This window comes from Salvelinus fontinalis, chromosome 12 (genome assembly GCF_029448725.1).
Source record: "Salvelinus fontinalis isolate EN_2023a chromosome 12, ASM2944872v1, whole genome shotgun sequence".
NCBI classification, from domain to species: Eukaryota; Metazoa; Chordata; class Actinopteri; order Salmoniformes; family Salmonidae; genus Salvelinus; species Salvelinus fontinalis.
The window spans coordinates 6,934,033-6,947,922 of NC_074676.1; the positions used below are offsets into that span (position 1 = coordinate 6,934,033).

The 13,890-nt window shown below is 42.1% G+C and overlaps 1 protein-coding gene across 2 annotated transcripts in view; it reads right to left on the bottom strand.

Moving 5' to 3' along the window:
- The window catches only part of LOC129866710 (alpha-1,3-mannosyl-glycoprotein 4-beta-N-acetylglucosaminyltransferase C-like), a 215,563-nt gene that overhangs the window by 13,355 nt on the left and 188,318 nt on the right, over positions 1–13,890 (bottom strand). For both annotated transcript variants that reach the window (XM_055939540.1, XM_055939541.1), the window contains 2 exons: positions 1,947–2,098; positions 270–417 (listed from right to left, as the gene is read on the bottom strand). In XM_055939540.1, the coding sequence (XP_055795515.1) occupies positions 270–417; positions 1,947–2,075 (277 nt within the window). In that variant the 5' untranslated portion in view covers positions 2,076–2,098. The remainder of the gene's footprint in view (positions 1–269; positions 418–1,946; positions 2,099–13,890) is intronic.

The following is a 13,890-nucleotide window of genomic DNA, read 5'->3' on the forward strand; positions in this document are numbered from 1 at the left end:
AAAACATAAATATTATTTCACTGTAGATTAAAATATGACTTAAAAAATGTATCACGTGCATGATGACCAAATAAAATCTAATCTCTGATATAAAATGTTGCTACATATTGTTGAAACAACTGCCCGAAAATGTATTATTAATAATTTGTTTAAACAAGTTTTTACAATGTATTTCTCGTGTCTAATTTGACATTGTTAATAATTTTTTTTGCAATGACAGCCAATGAATTACACACTACATGCTATGCTACATCCTATGATACACTCACTCTTTCGAGGCAAAGGGGTTCCAGCAAGGTAACGATATGTGACGTTTATGGTTCCAGAGAAATTTGTGAGATCTCTAAAGGTGTGAACATATCTCTCAGAGTTTGAAGGATGCATTGATGTTTCTCTCAGTTGTCTTTTATCCTCCTCCTACAACACAGAACAAAGACAACAGATCAGATGAGATGAGACGACTTCACATTGTGAATGCCTGTAACGCTCGTCGTTAGGCGAAAGAGAGGAGGACCAAGATGCAGCGTGGTGAGTATTCATTTTAATCAGAATACTTAAACAAACAAACAAAACAATAAACCGACAAACGAACGAACAAGGTAACAGTCCCGTATAGTGAACACAAACACACAGGAAACAGGAACAATCACCTACAACCCACAATGACAAAACAGGCTCCCTAAATATGGCTCCCAATCAGAGACAACGAAAAACACCTGCCTCTGATTGAGAACCATATCAGGCCAAACACATAGAAACAGACAAACTAGACATACAACATAGAATGCCCACTCCTATCACACCCTGACCAAACAAAACATAGAAACATACAACATACAACTATGGTCAGGGCGTGACAATGCCAGACAAACCAAAGTCTCATCTCATCTCTGTTGGTTAGGGCCTGTAAGTAAGCGTTTCACTGTAAGGTCTACAAATAAACTTTGATTTGATTTGATCTCAGCTACTGTACAAACAAACACAGCAAAGTCAAGTCATCTCCTTTGAACATTTCTCAAATTTCTAAGACCATTGATATTGACATATTTCGTGAGAGCACCAGATTGTTGAAAATATGCACACACCCCCATAATTAAAATAACAAATATAGATAATGTGTTATGATCACCAAGATTCGATGGAATCATGAATAAGAAATAAATCCCTTGCCTCTGAAAACTGTAATATGTTGCCTTTTGAAAACAAGAAACTATAAAAGTGACAACATGGTTAAATACATGAGTAAACTCTTGGATGCTGTTTGATTTAAGAGGAGGGGGGTGGTACAACAGGCTAGTACACCCCAAAATACAATTCAGTCAGATGTTGTCCTACCTAAAAAGTGGACTAATGTGGATACTATTCTATGCCATTAGTAGTGGAAATCTGCATTTCTCAAATCCAAATGTATGTGAAAGATAGGTACCATCTAATTCCAAGTTTTTAGATGGTGCCTGTCTTCTCCTTATATTTGAGATTGGATGACTGAAAGGCACATTCGCCTTTCAGTTGCTACATACATTTTTGGACTTATAAATGAATGATATGTACCCATTGATTCTTAAAGAATATAACCTATTAATGGCTCATCATTAACTTAGTTTCACTGTCGTACCCCATCAGAATCCAAAAATATAAGCCTCTTTTAATCCAATGTTTGTAAACAAGTATATGTAAACAAACACTATAAACCCTCAGAACTTGGTTAAAACTATACTTCTGGATGGCTAGTCCTTGCATCCATAGCTCTGTCAATGAATTTGAGAGTGGTTACATTACTCCAGCCCCATCCCTCAGCTTTTTACCAAAACAGGGACCGGAGTTACACTTTGTTACTGTTTCAATTGCGTATTGCCCCTTTAAGTGAACGATATGGCATCCATATTAGGAATTTGTCAGTTATCAGACAAAACGTCCTAATTTGGATGCCGTAGATACAGACTCACCAGCACATACCCATCCTCAATGTACAGATTGAGGAAGAGTAGACAGGTGATCAGGACCCCCAGGAAGGGGATGGTGGAGCGTTTACGGAAACACCTCATCTTGTCCAAGGACTTCCACACCAGCCTCATGATGGAGACACTCTCACTGGGATCTGCAGGGAAACACATGTGGAAAGGTATATTAGCAAGCTGTGTAGCAACACGTTGAGATGGAACATATAGTTAATGAGACGGGCTTGGCCTATAGACTGCCATCAGATGGAGGGGTTATGAATCATTGTCTTTTTCTTTCAAGCATCACCTTGTACTGCAATCAGATTAGTTCCACTCTTCCTGATCATAGTGGGGAAATACTATTTTTAAAATACTGGCAAAAAATGTATTACAATATTATAAAAGTATTACAGTGGAATACAACGAGTACCACCAGAGATAGATCAGAGAATACAAAGATGAACACACAAAGAAATAGACAATTATAATTTATAGACTGTAATTGGGCATCAGCAAACTCTTTTCTACCACAAAGCCCCAGAGATGCTTAATGGAATACAAACTAGCTCTAAGCTTAGTTCAATAGTCACACACACATCGAGCACCGGGGAGCCTTCCTCACCTGGGAAAAGGGCTGGTCAATACCGCTCTGTTCTGGATCTACACACACATCCTGTGTCTTTTGTGGGCTATTTCTTCAGTCATCAGTGGTATTGGTTATGTGTAATTGGATGCTGTCGATGCTTTTGCACAATTCTGGGTTACTTTCATGGCAACATTGGTATATGTCCACATGTCCTGTAAAAGCCAACTGTGAAGGTATATAAAAAGGGAAGTAGAAAATAGGAAAGGTATTGAACAAATAATATAAAATAATAGGAACTTAATGGGACCTTCATCCTAGTCATATGAATTATGAAGGTAGCCTCAAGAAACACCTGCCAACAGTAAATAAATCATTTACCAGATGCTCTTATCCAAAGCAACTAGGGTAAAGTACCTTGCTCAGGGGAAACAGATTTTTCACCTAGTCGGCTTGGTGAAACTCTCGGTTGAGAACTTTTGGTTGCTAGCCCAACACTCTTAACCGCTAGACTACCTGCCATCCAGTTAGTTAACTAATTACTAACTAATCAATTAGTTAGTAGCCAAGAGTTTGATTAATATAAAAAATATAATCTTGAGCCAAACAAGTAGCTCTCTTGAACTACACTTTAAGCTTGTCACTTTCAAATCCCTCCCTCCCTATCTCTCAATACAGGTACCTCTGTAGTGTAGATGACTGACATAAGCCGAAAAGCTGCAGTGCTGACTGAGACTTCCACAACTCTGCAGCACAGTAGACTCCGCACAACAACACAGCTCCTTTATAATCTCATCTCTTCCTATCAAAAACCAACAGCCACGGGGGCCTCCCGAGTGGCGCAGTGGTCTAAGCTATTGACCGGGAGTCCTATAGGGGCAGCGCATAATTGGCCCAGCGTCGTCTGGGTTAGAGGAGGGATTGGCGCTCATGACGCTATAGCGACTCCTTGTGGCCGGGTCGGGAGTCTGCAGGCTGACCTCGGTCAACGTTGTTTTCTCTGACACAGTGCAGCTGGCTTCCAGGTTAAGCGGGTGGGTGTTAAGAAGCACGGCTTGGCAGGTCATGTTTCGGAGGACGCATGACCCGACCTTTGCCTGTCCCTCCTGAGCCCGTTGGGGAGTCGCAATGATGAGACAAGATCGAAAAAGGGGGTAAAATGTTTAATTAAATAGTCAACTACAGCTAAATGTGACACTGGCAAAGATTGTGAAGCCTCTTTCAGTCTTATTTTTGTAAAACTATGTTATTAAGGGAAAGTAAGCAAATGACAATGGGGAGAGAAAAATATATGTGTTCCCTGGACCACAGTGGACAGAATACTACGGAAATGTTATTTTCTCTGCTTCATGCTGGCTAGGTGGTACAGTGTTCTCTCTCACACATGAGTGCTGTAGTTGGTATCCTGATAATGCAGGTTGGGTCAGTACTGGCTGTTTAACTGCCTCCCAAATAGCACCCTATTCCCTATATAGTGCAGTACTTATGATTGCTTCCCACTGGGCACACCACGGCATTTCAACATGGATGATTGGGTAATGTTTGGTTGAAACTTTGATCTATGACATTACAACCTACTGTATATTTGCACACTGAAAAATACAGCCAAATGTGAGTTGAATTTCCAATGTGTTATCAATATGTTTTCAACCATCTAACAAACTAAATTCCAATGAAAAAACGGTCACATTTTTGCCACCCTAATATCTATCACTGCGCTTTCAACCTTTTTAAAAGCACAGAAATGTTCAAATGGGAATACAATGTCAGATATGTTGTTTATGTATAAAACAGACTCATGTATTATCACTGTGCTTTAGTGATGAGTAATTAACAGATTTTATTTGAATTTTGGGGGGTTATTAAACAACTTATTAAACAAACGACCGACGTCGTTTTTTCGTGAGCCCAACGCACTGTTTCTCTAGAGAGAAATCAAGTCAATAACTATGTGGGACGCTTGGCTGAAAGTAGTGCACTTTTCAATAAGCAAATATTCCACTAGGTTCAGCGCAGAAATGTGGTAATTAACTACAATGAACCCATTAAATGAAATAAAATGTTATTTATCACATGCTTCGTAAACAACAGGTGTAGACTAACAGGGAAATGCTTACTCATGGGCCCTTCCCAAAAGTAAAACGCATAATAACTACACAATGAGTAATGTTAACTTATATACCAGTACTGAGTCGATGTGCAGGAGTACGAGATAATTGGGGTATATATAACTAGGAATAAAGTGACAAATATTAAACAGTAGCAGCAGCATGTGACGATTTAAAAAAGTTTGTGCAAAAAGGGTACAATGCGGATAGTCCGAGGAGCTATTCGGTTAACTATTTAATGAACTAACAATCTAGCAGTCTTATGGCTTGGTGTATCGGTATCACTTGCTATGCAGTAGCAGAGAGAACAGTCTATGACTTGAGTGGCTGCAGTCTTTGACAGGTTTAATGTCTTTCCTCTGACACCACCTGGTATACAGGTCCTGGATGGCTGGGAGCTCGTCCCCAGTTATGTACTGGGTTGTACACACTACCCTCTGTAGCGCCTTGTGGTCGGATACCAAGCAGTTGCCATACCAAGCGTTGATGCAGCCAGTTAAGATGGTCTCAATGGTGCAGCTGTCGAAATGTTTGAAGAGCTGAGGGCCCATGACAAATATTTTCAGCCTCCTGAGGGGTGTTGTCGTGCCTTCTTTACAACTGTGTTGGTGTGTGTGGACCATGATAGATCCTTTGTAATGTGGACACCAAGGAACTTGATGCTCTCGACCAGCTCCACTACAGCCGCGTCGATATGAATGGCGGCGGGTTCGACCCTGTTTCCTGTAGTCCACGATCAGATCCTTTGTCTTGCTGACGTTGTGTGCAGTCACGCAGTTGTGGGTGAAAAGGGAGTACAGGAAGAGACTAAGCACATATCACTGAGGGGCCCCCATGTTGAAGGTCAGCGGGGTGGATGTGTTGTTGCCTACCCTCACCACCTGGGGTCAGAAAGTCCAGGATCTAGTTGCAGAGGGAGGTGTTCAGACTCAGAGTCCTTAGCTTAGTGATGAGTTTGGAGGGCACTAAGGTGTTGAACGCTGAGCTGTAGTCAATGAACAGCATTCTCACATAGGTGTTCCTCTAGTCCAGGTGGGAAATGGCAGTGTGGAGTGCAATATAGATTGCACCATCTGTGGATATGTTGGGGCAGTATGCGAATTTGAGTGGGTCCTGGGTGTTTGGGATGATGGTGTGAGCCATGACCAGCCTTTCAAAGCATTTCATGGCTACAGATCTCAGTGCTACGGGGCGATAGCCATTTAGACAGGTTACCTTGGCGTTCTTGGGCAAAGGAACTATAGTGGTCTGCTTGAAACATGTACAGTAGGTATTACAGACAGGACCAGGGAGATGTTGAAAATGTCAGTGAAGACACTTGCCAGTTGGGTGTAGCAGATTAGCATCTGGATTAGTGACCCGCTCCTTGAAAGTGGCAGCTCTAGCCTTTAGCTCAGTGCAGATGTTGCCTGTAATCCATGGCTTCTGGTTGGGATATGTACGTACGGTCTCTGTGGGGACGACGTCGTCGATGCACTTATTTTATGAAGCTGGTAACTGATGTGGTGCACTCCTCAATGCCATCGGATGAATCCCGTAACATATTCTAGTCTGCGCTAGCAACACAGTCCTGTAGCTTAGCATCCGCTTCTTCGGACCATTTCTATATTGAGCATCGTCGATGCACTTATTTTATGAAGCCGGTAACTGATGTTGTGAACTCCTTAATGCCATCGGATGAATCCCGGATCATATTCTAGTCTGCGCTAGCAAAACAGTTCTGTAGCTTAGCATCCACTTCTTCTGACCATTTCTGCATTGAGCTTGTCACTGGTACTTCTTGTTTGAGTTTTGCTTGTAAGCAGGAATCAGGTGGATAAAGTTATGGAAGGCGAGGGAGAGCAGTTTTGTGTTTCTGTGTGTACAGTAAAGGTAAACTAAAGTTTTTTCACCTGTAGTTGCACACGTGACATGCTGGTAGAAATTAGGTAGACATTTTCCTGCATTCACCAGCCACTAGGAGCGCCACCTCTGGAAGAGCATTTTCTTGTTTGCTTTATGGCCCTTTACAGCTCGTTGCATGCGGTCTTACTGCAAGCAACTGTTTGTGGTTCTAAATAGACAGCTATGAAAAATGTAGATCATAATCCATTGTGCCTGTTATTTCCGGCTCGGATACACTTACGCCTTCAAAGTTAGGTTAGTTACACACAGACCGTATAGACCGAATGAGAGACGAATGTACTAAACACAACAATGAGATAGAAAGTTAGAGACAGTTTGTGAAAGTACAGTATGTATGCCTTATGTACTTTGAAGAACTAGCTAAATTATTTTGTCAGACAGCTCTGCAGCATACTTAGCCAGTCTAGCCTAGCTAAATAGGATGACTAAAGACAGAACAATATGGGGAGCACTGTCACGCCCTGACAGTAAAGAGCTTTTTATGTCTCTATTTTGGTTTGGTCAGGGTGTGATTTGGGTGGGCATTCTATGTTCATTTTCTATGTTTTGTATTTCTTTGTGTTTGGCCGGGTGTGGTTCTCAATCAGAGGCAGCTGTCTATCGTTGTCTCTGATTGAGAATCATACTTAGGCAGCTTTTTCCCACCTGTGTTTTGTGGGTAGTTATTTTCTGTTTAGTACCTTACAGGACTGTTTCGGTTTCATTTATTCTCTTGTTATTTTGTTTAGTGTTCAGTGTAAATAAAAAACATAAACACTTACCACGCTGCGCTTTGGTCTGACTACTCTTCTTCAGACGACGAAAACCGTTACAAGCACAGAAATGACGTTAGATGGTCTGGCTGGCTGTCTGGCTGCTACTGCCTGAGCAGTCTGTGTGTATCTAACCTAGCTAGGATATGCATATGCATGGTAGTATTGGATAGAAAACATTCTAAAATAATGTCTGTGAGTATGACAGAACTGATATGGCAGGCAAAAACCTGAGGAAAATCCATCCAGGAAATGCTATTATTTTGAAATGGCTGTTTTTCCGTTGAAAGCCTATCCACCATACAAAGACTTATGACCCAGTTCACGATCCCTATGGTTTCCACTACATGTGGCCAGTCTTTAGGCATTGTTTCAGGCTTTTCCTCTGAAAAATGAGGGAGAAACACCACTTTCAATGAGTGGACAGTGGACATTTCCAGAGATGTTTTCTGCGTGTGACCGGGAGTGTGCATTCTTGTTTTTCCTTTTCTATTGACGGAGATATTGTCTGGTTGAAATATTATCGATTATTTATGACAAAAACAACCTGAGGATTGATAATAAACATCGTTTGACATGTTTCTACAAACTTTTATGGTACATTTTGGATTTTACTGTTGTGACCGTGCTTTGTGCCAATGGATTACTGAACAAAACAAAGGTTTTTGGACATAAAGAGGGACTTTATCGAACAAAACAAACATTTATTGTGTAACATGGAGTCTTGTGAGTGCAACCATATGAAGATAATCAAAGGTAAGTGATTCAATTTATCGCTATTTCTGACTTTTGTGACTTCTCTACTTGGGTGGTAACTGTATGTAATGTTTTGTTAGCTGGGCGCTGTCCTCAGATAATCGCATGTTATGCTTTCGCCGTAAAGCCTTTTTGAAATCTGACACAGTGGTTGGATTAACAAGAAGTTTATCTTTAAGCTGATGTATAACACTTGTATCTTTTATGTATGTTTATTGTGAGAATTTCTGTTTTGTTGAGTTTCACGCTCTGCAATTTCACCAGATGTTGTTTGAGACAGTGGATTACTGAACAAAACGGAGGTTTTTGGATATAAAGAGGGACTTTATCGAACAAAACAAAAAATTATTGGGTAACTGGGAGTCTTGTGAGTGCAACCATATGAAGATCATCAAATGTAAGTGATTAATTTTATCGCTATTTCTGACTTTTGTTACTCCTCTACTTGGCTGGTTACTTTTTTTAACGTTTTGTGTGCTGGGTGCTGTCCTCAGATAATCGCATGGTATGCTTTCGCCGTAAAGTATTTTTGAAATCTGACACTGTGGTTGGATTAACAAGAAGTTTATCTTTAAGCCGATGTATAACACTTGTATGTTTTAGGAATTTTTATTATGAGATTTCTGTTTGAATTTGGCGCTCTGCAATTTCACTGGCTGTTGGCTAGCGGAACACCTATCCCTAATATTAAGGATGAGACCAAATCTACACTGGAGTTCCTTACCAAGTGAATGTAGCCAAGTTACAGTTAAACTTAAATCTGCTTGAAAATCTATGGCAAGACTTTCTAGCAATGATCAACAACAGAGCTTGAAGAAGTTTGAAAAGAAAATTGGGCAAATGTTGCACAATCCAGGTGTGGAAAGACTTACCCAGAAAGACTCGCAGCTGTAATCACTGCTAAAGGTGATTCTAACCTCAGGGGGTTGAATACTTATCTAATCAATATATATATATATATTTGTGTTTTATTTTTCGAAAAAAATAACACACTTTGACATTATTGCCTACTTACAAAAGGAATCAATGAATTGTGTAGATAGTAGGGGTAAGTGTGTTTTAATAGGCTACTGGCAGTCAGCCACTCCCTCAGTCCTCCTATCTCCCTGCTGTAACATTGCAGCAGGACACATCAGACTTCTTCAGTGGGTGCTGTTAAAGACCCACTGTGTAAATTGAACCAAAGAAACCACACCACTGCCACCCTATAGTGGTCACTCAAATCAGTTGGAAATTGTTTAATGGCTACCTATGAAAGACTGCTACTGTACCTATCACTTATGGAAGTGATACAAATGTGCATTCCACAAGGCTCCACTCCTCTGAACTTACCCCACTGGAATACAATTATATATTCAAGATACCACTACACAGAATGGGTAAGCTGTCAAAGCAAAAGTGAAATATCTCTGAAACCTGTATTTGACAAGCTCTGGCAATAAAATAATCAAGAATAGCGACCTTTTCAAAGTGTTTGTGTACAGTACTATCAACATAATTCATTAATTCCTTTAGTAGACAGGATACCGGCAGCAGGGCACTGAGGAAGATGGAATAACGAAGTGAATATTTGAAAATGAAATGTTGTCCTCTGGGAGTGCGGAAACAACCTTGGAGTCTCTCGATGTGTTGTTCATAAGTAAAAAATAAACCCTTAACAAACACTTTTCTTTCGGGTCTAAATCACTTTAAACTCTCCAATTTAGCGACACTTCATTTAAAAAATGAGGCGCGCCTCATGTAATGGGAAAATCTGAATGGAAAACTCATTGTGAATGACAAAGGGGAACATACATTTTAATAAAATGGGCAGCATAAAGCAGTTCCCCCACATTTGATCTTGTTATCTGTATGACATTATTTCCCCTGGGTATCCTGCACAGACGTACAGCTCTGCACAAATAATCAATTAAGCCTGCAGATTTGCAGGGATTCAGCAGTTGCTTTGTGTCAGGCCTTCAGCCACTTTCCTTCAAGAGGGAAACACCGGAGGCTGCTGTTGATAACAAAATTGTAATGTAGCGAGGAATAATAACTCCATTCATTATGAAGCGATTTATTATTATTTTTAAACGATTTAAAATTGGTAAAACAGTTTACCAATTACTGCATTCTTATGTAATTTGTCACACAATGAGAATCTATCATCTACAAAGACTTAATGGACTGTCAGATATAGACCTCTTTTGTAAAGATGCTGAATTATCAACATAGGCAGCATACCGAAGGGGATTACTATTGGTGCCTTATCACTCTTTGGAGCGGTAAATGAAAAAGTTTAAAGCAATTTCATCATGCAATCCATAAAAATTCCCATTCACCCCAACAAGGCTACAATTGTCAAGGCTGTAACATTGTCAATCATGTTCCCTACCCTGAGAGGACACAACTCCTGTTCCACTAACTCGTATTCCAACTTATACTAAAACTACAGGTAGAGCTCCAATGATTCTGCACCCCTCTTGTTTGCTGCTCAGTCCGTCTGCACATGGCTGTGTGCTCACTTAGCTGCCAACACCTTATCAGATCTGGTCATCGTCACCGGGCCCAGATGCTGTGTTCTACCGGTAGCAGGCTGGCTGGCTGTGTGGATCTCCAGAGGTTGGACAGCGGTGCCAAGGTTTAAATAGATATGCACACACACTCCCCTCCTGCTCCAGGTCTACCACCGCTGTCAGCAGCCTGAGTGTGTTTCCCCCTGGACACACTGTTTGTGTGTGTGTTTTCCCCCCTGACTCGCTGTCCAAGCTGGCCCCCGCCGCCACCACCGCCTCATGGGAGCCAATGAGGCGGTGGTGCAGCTCCAGGTGTTCTCCCATATTGGCCTGGTGGTGTGCCTCGCGAGCAGCAACCCCTTGGAACAGGAAGTAACAAACATCCTTAAACCGCTGCCTCCTGCATATCCCTAAGCATCCCCACGTCTGCCAGAAGTCCATAGTGTTTCGGATGCTTCCAACTCAACAGTGCTGCTGCCTATTTTTTTAGGATTCCTAAGGAAGGACACTTTGTTTAATCTAAGTCCAGTGTAATTTGGATCCAAGTACAAAGCCCTAAAATGCATTTCCATTCATTACCACCGTGGCTTTTTCATGCAAGGACCAGGGCAGGTGACACAGGTGTTCTAGCTTCTAGAATAGGTTCCTCATAAAATATTGAACATGTGTCGCTCATTGATGCTAGCTTCAGAGCAATCAGGCTTCAAACACTAGGAACAAATGGCAGTCCTCTGGCTGCAGTACAAGCGCTCCTGATAGCTCGGTGCTAGCCACGATTGAAATGTGATCGTAAGGAGGGTTGTTCAACATTGGATTGGTCTGTATTTTTTTAATTTATTTTCTTTACATTTCTTTCTATTTGGCCGGGGACAGAGCTCAAGGTTGTATCATATATTTTCAAGGCCACCAAATGGAGGCATGCCAAGCCTGGACAACTGACAACTGATAATTAACTGGACGTATCACTGTGATGTTGGATTTGAAAGGGAGATTGCCTTTCTCATTTTGACCGCATTGATATCAATTAAAGAGATAACTATGATGAGAGAGAGAACAGTGATCTGTCGACATACATGTGTCACATCACAGTGGCCAGTTGAAAGTGGATATGAGTTACACTGTATGGGCAGGGTCTGATCAAGCAAATGAGCAACACCAAAAGTGTCTCTGTGATGGGGGCGATGGGCGACGAATGCTACTATGAATTGGGAGCCAGGCTGCTTCCAGAATGTTATCTCGATATTTACCTTTAGGGTCAGAGAGAAACATGAAAGGCTTTGCGGTTCCATCAGTGGCGAGCATAATGAAGACAGGAGGCGTGAGAAATGATTCATGTGTGAGTGAGCCTCTCCCAGGCCATTCTCAGCAGTTAGCATTCTGACCCAGATTAGCTCTCGACCAGAGGCCCACTGGAGAGAGCTGGAGATGGAGGGCCGCGATTTGTCTGGCTCATTTCCACTAGATAACACACCGGACATGTTGTACTAGACACACAGACATACACACGCACAAATGGACTCACACACATGCACACACACTGTGTCTGTTACAACACTATCTTTGGCGTCAGAACAATTTGATACTGTTAGAAACAGACTGTGACACAAATTATGCCGTAGCATTAGAGTACCACATGGTTAAATTAACATATTCTGAAGTAATTATCTAGTGTCAAAACACTCTGTTAATTCATCGCCGTTGGTGGGTCACAGTACATTCAGCCCATGGCTAACCAGCATGTTGAGCAACCCTGCTGCTGCACACTGATTCTCCCACCTTGCCCTTTGTGTATGACATCACATGTCATCAACATATGCCGCGGCTACCCTGGAGCAATAAACCGGAACGAGAGGCCCCATGTGCATTCTCTCCTCTCCTCAGACAACTGTCAGCAAGCCCACTCTATCTTTCTGCTCTGGGCGAGAGAAAAAAGCCATGAGGAGATGATAGAAAAAGAGAGAATTCTCTCTCTCTCTCTCTTCGTCAGTTTGGGAGAAGGGAGTCGGGAGGTAGACAGGGGACTTGCCTTGAAAGCTCTTAAAAAGCCAACTTCACCTCCTGGTCAAATCTGTGAAATGAGAAAATGGCTGAAGGGGCAAGGGTCCTGTGGAAGATAGTGCATTCTCATGTTATCTCCTCCTCACACATTGAGTGCAGGGAGGACAGGGCACTGGCAGGCTATTCAAAGGGCTCCGTCTCTCCGTGGTGTTGAAATGAGAGACCAGAGAGAGACAATAAGATGGCCCAGTTTCCCACCAGTCTGAGAAGAGAGAACAGAACACACACAGAGAAGAAGTGCTCTTAGGAAATGAGCCTCTGGGATGAGGAAAGTAGACAACCACAGAGATGAATAGTGTTCATTTCATTGGGTTTAGTACATGAAGGAAAAGTACTGTAACAAATTGACAGGACTGTACAAGTGAGGAGCAGATAGATACTGAATAACTGTGTGTAACGGATGTGAAATGGCTAGCTAGTTAGCGGTGGTGCGCGCTAATAGCCTTTCAATCGGTGACGTCACTTGCTCTGAGACCTTGAAGTGGTGGTTCCCCTTGCTCTGCAAGGGCCGTGGCTTTTGTGGAGTGATGGGTAACGATGCTTCGTGGGTGATTGTTGTTGATGTGTGTAGAGGGTCCCTGGTTCGCGCCCGGGGCGAGGGGACGGACGTAAAGTTAAACTGTTACATTGATGCTGTTGACCCGGATCACTGGTTGCTGCGGAAAAGGAGGAGGTCGAAAGGGGGGTGAGTGTAACGGATGTGAAATGGCTAGCTAGTTAGCGGTGGTGCGCGCTAATAGCGTTTCAATCGGTGACGTCACTCGCTTTGAGACCTTGAAGTAGTGGTTCCCCTTGCTCTGCAAGGGCCGCGGCTTTTGTGGAGCGATGGGTAACGATGCTTCGTGGGTGACTGTTGTCTGTGTGCAGAGGGTACCTGGTTCGCGCGTAGGTCGGGGCGAGGGGACGGACTAAAGTTAAACTGTTACATGTGCCATTCCATTAAACGGTATATTTTAATTTGTGTTCATAATACAAAAAACATAAATGTTATGTTTTACTAGCACAACCCTAAAACACCTCACTAAACATAAAGCCCAAGCATCAAACTATTGAGTCCTCAGTTCTTTCTGTAAAAATGTTCTGACAAACCATGATATCAAACGACTTTACACAACTACTGTAGACATAAGAAAGTAAGATACAGTAACCTACCTTCGTGAAAAATGTCCATTCTTCCTAGTGGACTAAAGCATCCTAAACAGCAGTATCATCTGACAGCCGTCTCAGAAACACAGTATACTGTACATCTCTTCCATAGCTAGACTGACTTATGGAGAGTATCCTATCCTATAA